At 39.1% G+C, this 12,005-nt stretch overlaps 1 protein-coding gene across 3 annotated transcripts in view; it reads left to right on the top strand.

Annotated features, from left to right (window-relative positions):
* The window catches only part of SHANK2 (SH3 and multiple ankyrin repeat domains 2), a 279,014-nt gene that overhangs the window by 21,928 nt on the left and 245,081 nt on the right, over positions 1-12,005 (top strand). For all 3 annotated transcript variants that reach the window (XM_085581233.1, XM_085581231.1, XM_085581232.1), the window contains exon 2: positions 8,323-8,542. In XM_085581233.1, coding sequence (XP_085437359.1) covers positions 8,323-8,542 — 220 coding nt within the window. The remainder of the gene's footprint in view (positions 1-8,322; positions 8,543-12,005) is intronic.

The raw sequence follows: 12,005 nt of genomic DNA, 5'->3' as shown, positions 1-12,005 counted from the left end.
TCCCTGGGAACCAGGAACATTTGCTGCAGACAGACACAGATGGGCACAGGGATGGTGAGGACAGGGCACGTGGCTGTGCTTGCACTGGAGTTTGGCTGAACCAAGGGCTGCTCACCTGCCCTGCTCCTCCTCCACCCTTTCTGGGTCACTGCTTGTTTGTTGCTTCCCCCTGGATTTAGGAAAGAAATGAAGATGGTGTGAAGGCCAGGGAAAATCTCCCCCAATGGGCTCTTTGGCAGGGGGCTGGCCTGGAACTGCAGACCTGGAGAGTCTGAGCTCTGTGCCCCCAAATCCCACCTGTAGACATTTGCAAACCACTTTGTTCTCTGCAAACCTCAAGGGGTGTTTCCTGCTGAGTTGAAATAGAAATGAATTTGTTGAAATTAAATGAGGAAAAAACCCAGCATACACAAGGAGAAACGGTAATTGATTTTATTTGTTATGCCTGCTCTCAACCAAAGATAACTCATCCTTTTACAGGAAAAACAGAGCATCTATTTGAAGCTTTGCTTTTTTTTTTTTTTAACTGGCATGTTATTCCATTGATTAAACTAAAGCAAACAATGAGACTATTTCTGTCAACACAGCAAATCAAATGACATAATAATCCCCACCAGGATCACATCTGAGGAAAATTCAGGTTAAACTTCATAGCAAGCTCTAAATGCTAACCTGTGTGCAAGGAGGAGAGGAAATCTGCTTTATCTACATTCAGCGCTTGATCTAATTTACATAAAAATACACCAGTGGTGCTTCTCTGTTACCACTTTATTCTGTTTGTATTTGAATTATCAGAAAAAAATGTTCTATGGGTAAAGAGGAAAGAGATTGATAAATATCAAATGCAAATTAACAGGTGACAGAGATGCTTTGTCCATTGGGGATGTGAAATTGAGGTAAATACGCTCAACAAGCTTTTTTTTTTTCAGACTCCTGTTGTAAATCTTTTTAACTTCTCATATGTCCTTTCCCTTCCAACATATTATAATATTTTTGATATTTACATAGTTAAGTGCAAGCAGAAGCTGGAAGCAGAAGGGCTGGAAGATAAAATGCCTTGCCCTGTATGGTAAGAAAATTTGGTAGGCACCCCAAAATGACCATTTAATCTATCCTCTTAGAAACATACAGTGACTATTAAAAATTCAAATGTTCTACTACTTGAGTTTTACTTCAAGAACATGTTGCAACTACTCATATTGTAACATTCTTGGTTTGGATAAGTGAAGGGGAATTTTTTCTTTCAGTCAATGCATCTGCAGCTTATTTTGTTGTAGAAAACTTCCAGCATGGGGCACCCATAGCTGCTCTGGGCAACCAGTGCCTTCCCACCTTCACAGTAAAGAATTTCTTTGTGATATTTTATATAAAAGCTGTCATGAAGAAATGCCTTTCTGGATTCAGAACTGGATTAAAATGGATGAACTTTTCCATGTTTCAAGTTGGCTTTTCATACCTTGGCCGTTGTTTTGCTCATGAATACAATGTTGAGTCCAAGAAGGCATCTCAGTTTTTGGGTGCAAGTCGTGTATCTGGGACAATGTGCTTGGTGCATTTCCTAAAACATTTTGTTGTTTTCCACCTTATTTAAATTGCTAATTTAGCTACTTATTTTCTTACTTAGCTTTTTTTTTTTTTTAAACATCTGTTTAGAGTGGTTTAGAATTCTGGATCAATACATACTAAGCAGGTACATTTTCAAACAATGTTGCTTTTACAACTAAGTGCATGTAATTCCTGTAAGGATCTAATTTAATACTTCAAAGTGATTATTATTTTGCCATAAAATATATAAATATATATATTTATAAATATATAAACTATAGTTTTGACTGCAAGGAGCATTTAAAAAATGCCTTAGGAGCACTGTTGTCTATCTGTTGGAAAGCGGAAGTTCTAATAAATGTGAAAACTAGAGGCCATGCTAAAAGCAACTGTAGAAATGAACAGAGCCTGGAAAGTAGCTCTGTGTGGCTCTCGGGGCTGGGCTTAATTCCTTCTCTGGAAGAAGAACCTTTAAGTAAAGGTCAGCCAGAATTGTTCTGGAAGCCTTGCAGGGGCTTAAAAGAAGCCACTTAAGAACTTATATTGCCATTGGGAGTTGGCCTTTACTGCAAACTTCCCTGTGCTGGTTAACATTTATAAATACTTGCTATGTTTCCTCTGTTAATATTTTTGAATCATTTTGTATCCATTCTAACCAATTTTACTGCTCCACCGTGTGCCAAGTCTTTACACCTGGTTCCTCTTCCTGCCAGCAGATTCTGTTTTCTCATGTTGAAATCCTACTTCAGATGTTTTTCATGTTGAAATTCCACTTCAAACATTCAAAAGCTTTTTCTACATCTGCTTCTCTGCCTGTCTTCCAGTCTTCCTCATTCAGCAGAAGTAGTTGCTTGTCTCCTGTTTTCTTTGTACCTATTCCTTCCCAAAATGTCTCTTTACATCTGCCTGGTTGAACTTCAGCCTTTTCATGGAGATACCATGACCAGCTGAATAGTTTACAGGGAAAATAAATGCTAAGTAGAAGAGACAGAGAACAAAGGAGAAATTTATCATCTAAAGCTGCTTGGTAACAAGCTCAAAAAACTACCCTGCATTTGCAGAAATAGGCTGCCTGTGTAGATTTTATGTGTGCAGCAGTGATAATGGTAAAGTACCTATGTTTAAGAATACAAAAATAAAAAAATTACCTGCTTACAGACCCACTTGAATCATATGACGTTGGCATTTCAGACTCTAAATACCAAAAGTTAATGGGGCTTAACCTCTTCTTAGCAAGTCTGTGCAAATAGGCATGAGCAAGAGAGCTCAGAAATAAGTTGCAGATTTGACAATTTCTTCACACAATTTTCTTCTTTGTTTCCTTAAAAAATAAAAGGTGGGGTGAAGTTTCACTCTTGAGCCCCTTTGCAAAACAATGTGACACTCATGCTGGTCACCCAGCAAAAAATTCAAGGGCTGCATAAATCTGTTCTTTAGCAGGGCAGTGAATACAGTCTCCTGGTGGTGCTGATGATAAACCAATGGATATGACCATTGATTTTGAATATTGATTTCCAGTCAATAATTCAGTTTGGAAGCATGACATGCCACACTGAGAAACAACAGCTTCAGAGAAAACTACAGGAGGAACTTTTGCTCATCATTCTGGTACTGTAATGTTTGTGTCAGAACTCATCTTCTAAAATATTTATCTGGGTGTTACAGTTATTTAACATAACCAGGAAGTGAATTTAAGTGAGGGACTGCTGAATGGGGAATAAATCTGTAATCAGGGGGGTGGTTGTTCCTGTCTGGTGGAGCTGGGAGAACAAGGGAGCTCCAAGTGCCTTGTCTCCCTTGAGGTTTTGCTGTGGATTGTTTAGCACTCCTTGTGTATGTTCTGGCTTTTCTTCTAGGTTTTGCCTTTGTCTGGCTGAGTTTTGTGTCTGTAGCTTCCTGCCCTGGTTGGAGTTGTGGAATTTGGGTGCTGATAACATTTCCATTTGGGTTAATCAGATGCCTGTGTTTGTGGACATCTCTTTCCTGTCACTTGGGCAGTGGTGTCTCAGATCCACTCCGTGCTGGCAAACATGAATGCTGACTTTGGATAAAGTGGTTCTGTCCTTTCAAGCCCTGGCAGTTCACTTCTGGCTCTGTGTCATCTTTCTCCTGCTGCTTCTGCAAATATTTGCATAGTGATCCAGTTCAGAGGCATGATGGATGTGGAAACTAACTTCCCAAACAACAACAACAAAAAAGCTAGAGTTTGACTTGGATCAGTTCTTTGTTTTGCTGTTTGTGTTAAATCAGTTTGGGGACGAGGGTGGAATGCTCTGGGATGAGAAGGAGGGTGGGCTTGCTTTTTGGGAGGCAATGCTGGTTTCTGCCAGCTTTGAAGTTGGGGTGCAGAGGGAGCTTGAACCCATCAAATTGCAAATTGTCCTTTGGAATTGGTCTTCAGTTCAAATTTTCCTCTGACCTTTTCTGCCCAGCCGGGGAGAGGTGTGAAATGCATGGTGTGCTGGGACTCAACCCCCAACCCCACCTTCATCTCTGTCTGAAGTGCATTTTTGTTTTAATATTATAATTAGAAAAGAAAATGCTTGTTCTTCTCCAGCATTTTAATTTAGTACCTTGTCAAGCTGGTTATTGAAGTTTATATGTATAATCCTGAATAAAGCCACAGAATCCAAGCGTTGGGAGCTCTGGCAGGTTTTATACAGAAATCCCTTTCCTGAATAGTTTCCTTCAGAGTTAATGACTAAATACCTCTTTCTAGCAGTGACTGTTCCTCTCCCAGCAAACTTTTCTCCTAGTCTGGTTCATGGCATTACTCAACCCCTGACAATGCCCACTCTGTATCCCAGATATTCCCACAGGTAGGTTTGTAACTGGCCTCACAGCAGCAGTCTGGAGGGCTTCTCCCTGCAGGCAACAGGGCTGCTATTGTGCAAATGAGTGTTTATATAAAAATAGATTGGTCTTATCTTGACTAGGAGACACTGACCCCTGAATTTGAAACCCTGCTGTGAGACCTGGCCTTAGTGACCTTGGACAAGACATTTAGTGCTTGTGCCTCAGCTGTGTTTTAGGGACAAACAAGACCAGGAGGGTTTGGTACTTTGCAGGGTCAACAAAAATCCCACAGAGCCATAAGTAAGCTGAAGATTTTAAAATGAGGTTTTTATAGCAGACTTATATTATAATAACTGGATGTTCAATGAAGATCCCCTGTCTGGTGTGTCTCTCTATTGGTGATATTTTAAACCCTTTCACATCAAGTTTACAATATTTAAGTTACAAATAAATATAAACATTTACACTGATAAAATTCCTTTTGTGTGATGTTCATCAACCTTAAGGCTCCAAAGAATAGATAAATTTATTGCTGCTCTTGGTTTTCCCCCTGCTGTGTCTGTTTGCACTCACTGGAGCACACCTTTCACCCTGAGAATGAGCTCTGGGAGTTGAATTTTTTCCTGTCTGATAACCTGTGCACTGCTTAATTACAGCATTTTACAACATTCTTGTGGGGGTTTTCTTTTATTATATTTTAGAGAAAAAGGAGTTTGGTCATAGTTTGGACTGTTTCAAACTCTCCTTTTAATGGTGTGGTGGCAGCAAATGGCAGAATAGGAAATTCCAGCAGATTTTGTGAAAGCTGCAGGCTGGACTGAGAAAAAAATCTAAAAATAGCATCTGTAAAGGGAAGGCAGCAGTCTGAGCTCTGCTTCTTTCATCTGGCCAGCTGGTCTGAGAAACATCACCTGGCCGTAGCCCCAGAGGCTGGGTACACATCCTGCTGCTCCCTGCAAGCTAAAGGGCTGGGGGAAAAGCCCAATAATAATGGGACCATAAAGCCATTCTTTCACTCTCTCATCTTCCTGCTTCCTTGTGGCCTTCTTGTGTCAAAAGGAGTGTTTAACCAGCTACAGCTCAAGCTTGCTTTGCTTAGGGGATGTGCAGAGGACAGGACATTGCCTGGAGCTAGGGCACATTCAGTGCCCAGGAGTTGAGAAATGTTGACAGACAGCATAAGGTGGAACAAACCCTGTTGGTGTGACACTTTTCATTGTGTGTTTATTGCCAAGATGATAATGACATCTGTTTTTATTCAATTACAGAGAATCTTGTCAGCACCTAGCACTTCTCTACCCCAAAAGCAGTCACAAACCAAACACCATCACTTTAACTGTAAGAATCTTAAGGTCTCTTATTTTTAAATTCTTGAGGGTTTTTTTTTTTTAAAAAAAAAGGAAGAAAGGCATCCCAGACAACCATGATAAACCTAATCTATGATTCAGCTGTATTGAACCAATGAATTGCCAGCTAGGAATTAGGAATCTGGGATGCAATATTTTCATGGGTTATACGAGTATTAATTAGTAAGCCAGGCAACTTGCCTTATTTTTCTAATGTAGTAAGTTTGGTTGTGGAAAAATCTTTTGGAATATCCTTGGGACAAAAGTGAAACAGTTCCTAAAAGATAACAGCTTCCCTGTGGGAGCTGTGATAGACAGTGGCTCTGGTCAACAAATGGTGGGATCTTCCATCTCCACACAACTTGAGCCAAACAAATTGCCAGTTTCTCCAGTATTGAAATAGTCTTGTTTAAAAAATGGTGTTTAATGATCTGTTTTTCCACTGTCCTGGTGGGGCTCATATCCTGTTCATTCTGCCACTGTGGATACAGACTTTCATTATCCTTTCCATAGTTACTTGTACATTATTTTCCAGAAGTTTAGGTGTCTTGTGCCTTGTTGACAAGTCTCCAAGGAGATATTTGTCCCAATATTTAGTAAACTTAAAGGCTTGATTCCTGGGAGCTGGTTGTTCAGCTGGAGATTTTCCTTTCTTATTCTAGAATGAGATATTCCTGGGTAGTTTTTGCATGAAAATCTGCTTGCCAAAACCTGGGGAAGCTTTTTCATCCTAACTCAACTCTTTTTATTTGGTTGCTCTATAACTGCAGTTTACTGCTCTCTGTCGAATCCATTGCCCTGGAATGTGTTGCACTCTCAGATGGCTTTAGGGACAGACAAACCATGATGGTCCTTGTCTTTCTGCCCACATTCACTGGCTTGTACCTCTTATACCCTTAAATTCTGTGTATTGTCCTGCTGTATTTTGGGTTCACATGTTTTAGCAGTGGCAGATAAATAGAGAAACCACAGAAATGTTTATGCTTTTTATTGACTTAAGGTGCTTTGGAGAGCAGCATTAATCTACAGTTCACTGAAGCAGCAAAAAAATTGAATACTCCCTGCAGAGTTTTCCTTTGTAAATAGAGTCTTGCATTAAGCTGCTGTGAACTGGCTTGCTTTCAGATTTCTGAATGCACTGGTTTTATCTTCATTAGTCATTATAGCTGAGGGTAATAACACTGGAATTATCCTTCATCAGAAACAACAATAAGGCTTGATGATGTGGTGGTGTGATGTGGGAGTGCTTGTCCTTGACCTTCAGCCTCAGGCCTGACTCACCACTGCTCAGCCAACCCTTGGGCACCTTAAAATGGGAAATGTCAGTGGCGGTCTTTGGTCCCTGCTCTGGAGTCATTGCTGGGACAGTGACTGGGCAGTGAAGAGGGAATTACTTGAACTAAAGTGGTAGGCACAGTGGTAAAAAATATTCTTTTATCCCTTGCTGCTGTTTGACTTTATTTATTTGGGCTGATCTGGCTGAGAGGTCAATATAGAAAATGTGTATTTAGGTACCTCAGTAGAGTCACCTGGTTAAGTCACTTTACCCTTCTGTGCTTCACTTCGGCTTTACTGTCTCTTTTTAAACGTGACCTGACAGTGGAATTTCTTGTTTGGGTCTTAATTTATTTATTTTTCTTTTAATTGAGTTTTTCATTTTGCATTAAAAAGCAGAGGAATTGTCTTGGAAGATTACTCACAGGAAAAATAATACATTTTTTGGCCTCCTAAATCTGGAAGATGATATTATGTCCAAGCACTGCAGAGTTTTTTCTTGGTCTTCTCAGTTTTTTCTGCTGTAAATGTTTACCTCCTTTTTTCTATAGAATAATGATTTTCATATCCTGGAGCAGCTTTGAGGTTGTGGGACAACAAAAATTATTTTGCTCTTGTAGGTGGAAAAGCCCAGAAGGAAAATGTTCTGCCTCTTCTTAGTGTGAGACCCCTGATTACAAATATCTTTAGTCTGGGAATAAGCATGACTTTCATTTTAGCCTAAACTATAGCACAGATTAAAACTGCTTCTGAACTGAGTATATATAATGGACAGATTTGGGTGGTGTTGGTTTAAAAAGATGTGTGGGTCACAAACCGCAGAGCAGCATCTGTGTCTGGCTCTCTGTAGGATTTAATTTTTTGCTTGGTTCCACTATTTGGGCATACTGACTTTTATGAAAGCCTCACCTGTGCCGATTCTTGATGTACAGGATGATGTTAGTTTAGCATTTACATTAATTCTCTGAAATGTCTTTTCATTGGGAGGAGGAAGCTTCAAAGCCAGACCTAGCTCTTAGTAGTACTGTTTTCAGTGCTGGTTAGCACAAGACTGGGTAATTATGCTGTTTTTTCTGGATCTTTTGGGAGGTTAGGTGTGCCTGGGAAGGAAGGTCATATTCTTTTTTACTACTCTTTCCTTCTCCTGCCCTTCCTCTTCTCTAGTAAATTGGTAGCTAGATTTATTTTCTTTACACTCTGCCTCCCCACATAATTGACAGAAAGAAATAAAAGGAGGATAAACCATAAAACTTCCTTGTTAAATGCATGTTATTTCCAAGAAGAAAAAAATGTATGGCTGATTTCATTTTGCAGACTTGAACTGCAACTTATTTGTTTCTTTTTCTCCTTGTACTGGCAGGATAAAAAACTTTAACATGCCTCGTAGCCCTACATCAAGTGAAGATGAAATGGCACAAAGCTTCTCTGACTATTCTGTGGAGTCTGAATCAGACAGCTCCAAAGAAGAAACCATTTACGACACAATTAGAGCAACTGCAGAAAAGCCAAGCAGCAGAATGGAAGACAATCAGAGCAACACTTTAGTGATTCGAATTATCATACCTGACCTGCAGCAAACGGTAAGACAGAGTGCACTGCAATTAAACAAAGTGAAATTAATTATTAGCTTTGCTGGCTTCAATCTGCAGTACATCTGTTCCCTTTCTTACTTTCTTTTTTGATGTGTTGCAGACAAAATTCATGTTTTGGTTTAATGTCTATGCTTTGTACCCCAGTGGTTTATCTGACTGGTTGCCTCAACTAAAAGTACCATCCCTTCTAAGAGAATTTAGTGTGTTGACCTGATGAAAGCCATACTTCATAAAGTAAAATATCTCTCTGATCTGCATTCAGAGATTTTGGGTACAAGAAAGACTTAGGAATCCATAACCTCATCAGAAGATGAAGATTGAATCAAAAAATCACTTGTTAACTCTATGAAAGCCACACACACACACATATATATATATATAGCTTCTCCAGTTCCTCTTCTCATGAAATAGTTTGTGATTGACACTAGACTGGAGTCCTGCAAGAGGTCATCAAATTCTCTCTCTTTACTATATTTGTTGTCTTTCTCTGGTAACCTGCCTTACAAAAGACATCCCTTTTAGAGAATCTGTGGCTTTTAGAGTGTAAAGATGAAGAAAAAGAAGCGCAGATAAACCTTTCCTTCCTTCTTTGCTTCCACGCCTTTACTACAGGGTGTCATTTCTGAACCTTCCAGCCAGAGAAACCAACACAAGTGCTGTGATAGGAATAACAGTATCATGCTGGAAAAGGTATTGGGAGAGACTGATTCTGAGTTTATTATTAATTTGTCCGAGTTTATTATTAATTATCTGAATTACCCTGGGTCTCCTTGAATGCTGCTGTCAGGATTTTCAGTGGTGGCACTAGCCTTTTGAAATTTCCAAGATGATTATAAAAACGCATCCATTTTATGGATGTGAGCCACATACATCACTCTGTGCTGACATGGAAGAGCTACATCATGCCCTGCTGCTGTCAAAGATTTATCTCCAATGAAACCCTTCCTTTCTTCTTAATTAAGTTCATTTTTAGAATGATAGAGATGGGCTGGCAGCAGCCTGACAGGGAAAAGCTGTTTGATGGTGTGCCCTCAGGTGTGGTTCTGGAGCTCTTTTTTGATGATCTTACCAGCTTTCTCTATCTGTGGCCCTGTCAATGAATAGATCCATGAAAATGGAACAGAAATACCAGCTTTTCTTGCTATGTTTACTCTGCTGTTAAAACCATAGGGATAGTAGCTTCTTGAAGTCCTCTTATTTAATTACTCTGCTTTTTAGATCAGTGATAAGTTACTTATTGACACTATCAAGACAAATTTAAAATTTAATTTTATAATTTAATTTTTATTGCTTTCTTTTATTTATTTTTCCTTTTCAATAAACTCTTCATGAAAAGTAACTGAATTGTTTTAGGGGGTTCTAAAGCAGATGGTGTATTTCTTATTTAATTTATCAGCCCACAAACTATTTGTGCAGGAAAGTGAAACCTGGATTCAGGTTAGCAAACAGAAATATTGGTGGATTAAATGTAGTGAAGAAAACTGGAGAAGACGGGAGTTTGAGCTGTTGTACAGCTACAAGCCGGAGCAAATATAGGCCCCATTTCCTGTATAATTTTGATTAATCTAACATATGAAGTGTTTAAAATTAGGCTGTTTAATCAAAGAAGCATGAAATAACATAATTTAGTTTTCTGCTTTTTTTGGTTTTTAGGGAGTATGATCAAGACTATATTTGTCCTAAGGAAGACAAGTTTAGGGGTTTAGATAAAATTCAGCCCACTGGGAAATTTTAAAGCCTTAGACAAACTCCCAAGAGAATGGAGTTTGCTCATCTGCCTTTATTTCACTGCAGGTATGAGATAAGCACCAAGTACCATGAGTAGGATGTGCTGCCATGGAAAATTTTATAAATTACATTGTAGGAAGTCTGTCTTGTTGCTCTTTTTATTCTCATTTGAAACTTAGAAGACAATGTGAACCTTGACAAGTTCATACAGAGCCCTTAAGAACAATTGCTTTTCAGTTCTTAGATCAATTTTTTTTTTGTCTTCTCAATTCAGGTGATAACCTACTTTACTGAACCTACTTTACTAAAACACTACTTGGTGTTAATGGTAATTTTTTATTGCCTAAGTGCACGACCTGTATTCAATAAGTGTCATCCTTCTCATGGGAGGGTGGAGAATATTCAAGTGAATGACTGAAAGATTTCCTGAGCTAAGTGAAATTCCTGAGGGAATGGAGAGTATGGAAAGCTCTCCACAATCTCGAGCAGCATGGGAAAAACAGCTGTATTATCTGGCATATATTATTTGGTCTGGATCTAGGCCCAGTCATATTGTATCTATTTCCTTTTCCAGCCTGTGTAGGAACAAATCCTAAGTGATGCTGCCTATAAGTGAAATCAGTCTGGTTCTTCAGGAGCTGTTGCAAAGACCTCCTTTACCTTGATATTCTGACAGGATGGTGTTTTGTGCTTAAAATTGCTCTTTGCCACAGACACTGACAACAGTTCTGTCAGCCAGTTGTTTTAAGGAATGTTTTCATCATTTTATTATCTACACATGGTGCTTGTTCCACTCTTTTGTTTTACCTTGTACTTAAATGCTTCCTCTGGTTTATATTTAAAGTCAAAATTCTCAGATCCATACATTTTATTAAATTCTGAAGCTGAGATGGGTTTGGGTCTGCTGAAGACTTCTCTGAGACACCTTCTGCCCATCTGTTTTGCTGCTCCACTGCAATAATGAGCATTTACTGATTGTTCCCTCCCCTGGGTTTTTAAATTATAATTTAAATTATAGTTTTTAAAATTATATTGGACTTTCCATGCAAAACCTTGTTTGGTAAGTGGCAGTTTGGTATAGCAACAGCTTAAATTGGAGCCACTTTTTGGTGTTCTGTTTCTGCATTGTTTTTTATACTTTTGTATCCTTTATTTACTTTTTTATTATTTGCTGAGTTTTAGGATTAAGAATCTTTTCCTTTAGTGCTTTTGCTTCTCAGATAAAACACTTTGTTTACTTTGTGCAATTTTACCTTAAAAAAGTAGGAACCCAGTTGTGACAACTGCGGTTTGAGTCCCATTTTTTCCTTGGGATGCCTCCAATTTCACTTGTTTCCAGATTGTGCTACCTCATAGATACTCCAGGTTTTCTTTTGCAACTTTTCCCCAGTATTCTTCTGTATCCCACTTTGTGCCTGATTGCTCCTTGCTGCTTTCTGTTTGCTCTTCCTTGTTTTATCTTCAGTTTGATAAGAGAAGCATTGTGCTGCTGGTACCTGTTCACATGCCCTTGACCTGGGCAGGTGATCTGCTGACAGCCTGGCCAGACTGGTTTTTCTGACCTGTCCCTTCATGGATTCTGTATTTCCTGAGTGCAGCCTGATGAAGGAGTGCAGTGTTTCAGCAGAGAATCAAGCTGAACACAGCACAAAACAAAATGTGGGACTTGCTTCCTTTTCTTTCTGTGATGCCAAACTCTCATTTGTGTTTCCCACTCTTTGGC

Source organism: Lonchura striata, chromosome 5, assembly GCF_050655825.1.
Source record: "Lonchura striata isolate lonStrDom1 chromosome 5, ASM5065582v1, whole genome shotgun sequence".
NCBI classification, from domain to species: domain Eukaryota; kingdom Metazoa; phylum Chordata; class Aves; order Passeriformes; family Estrildidae; genus Lonchura; species Lonchura striata.
Note: the sequence above shows the minus strand (reverse complement) of the source record. Positions and strands in the feature narration are given on the sequence as shown.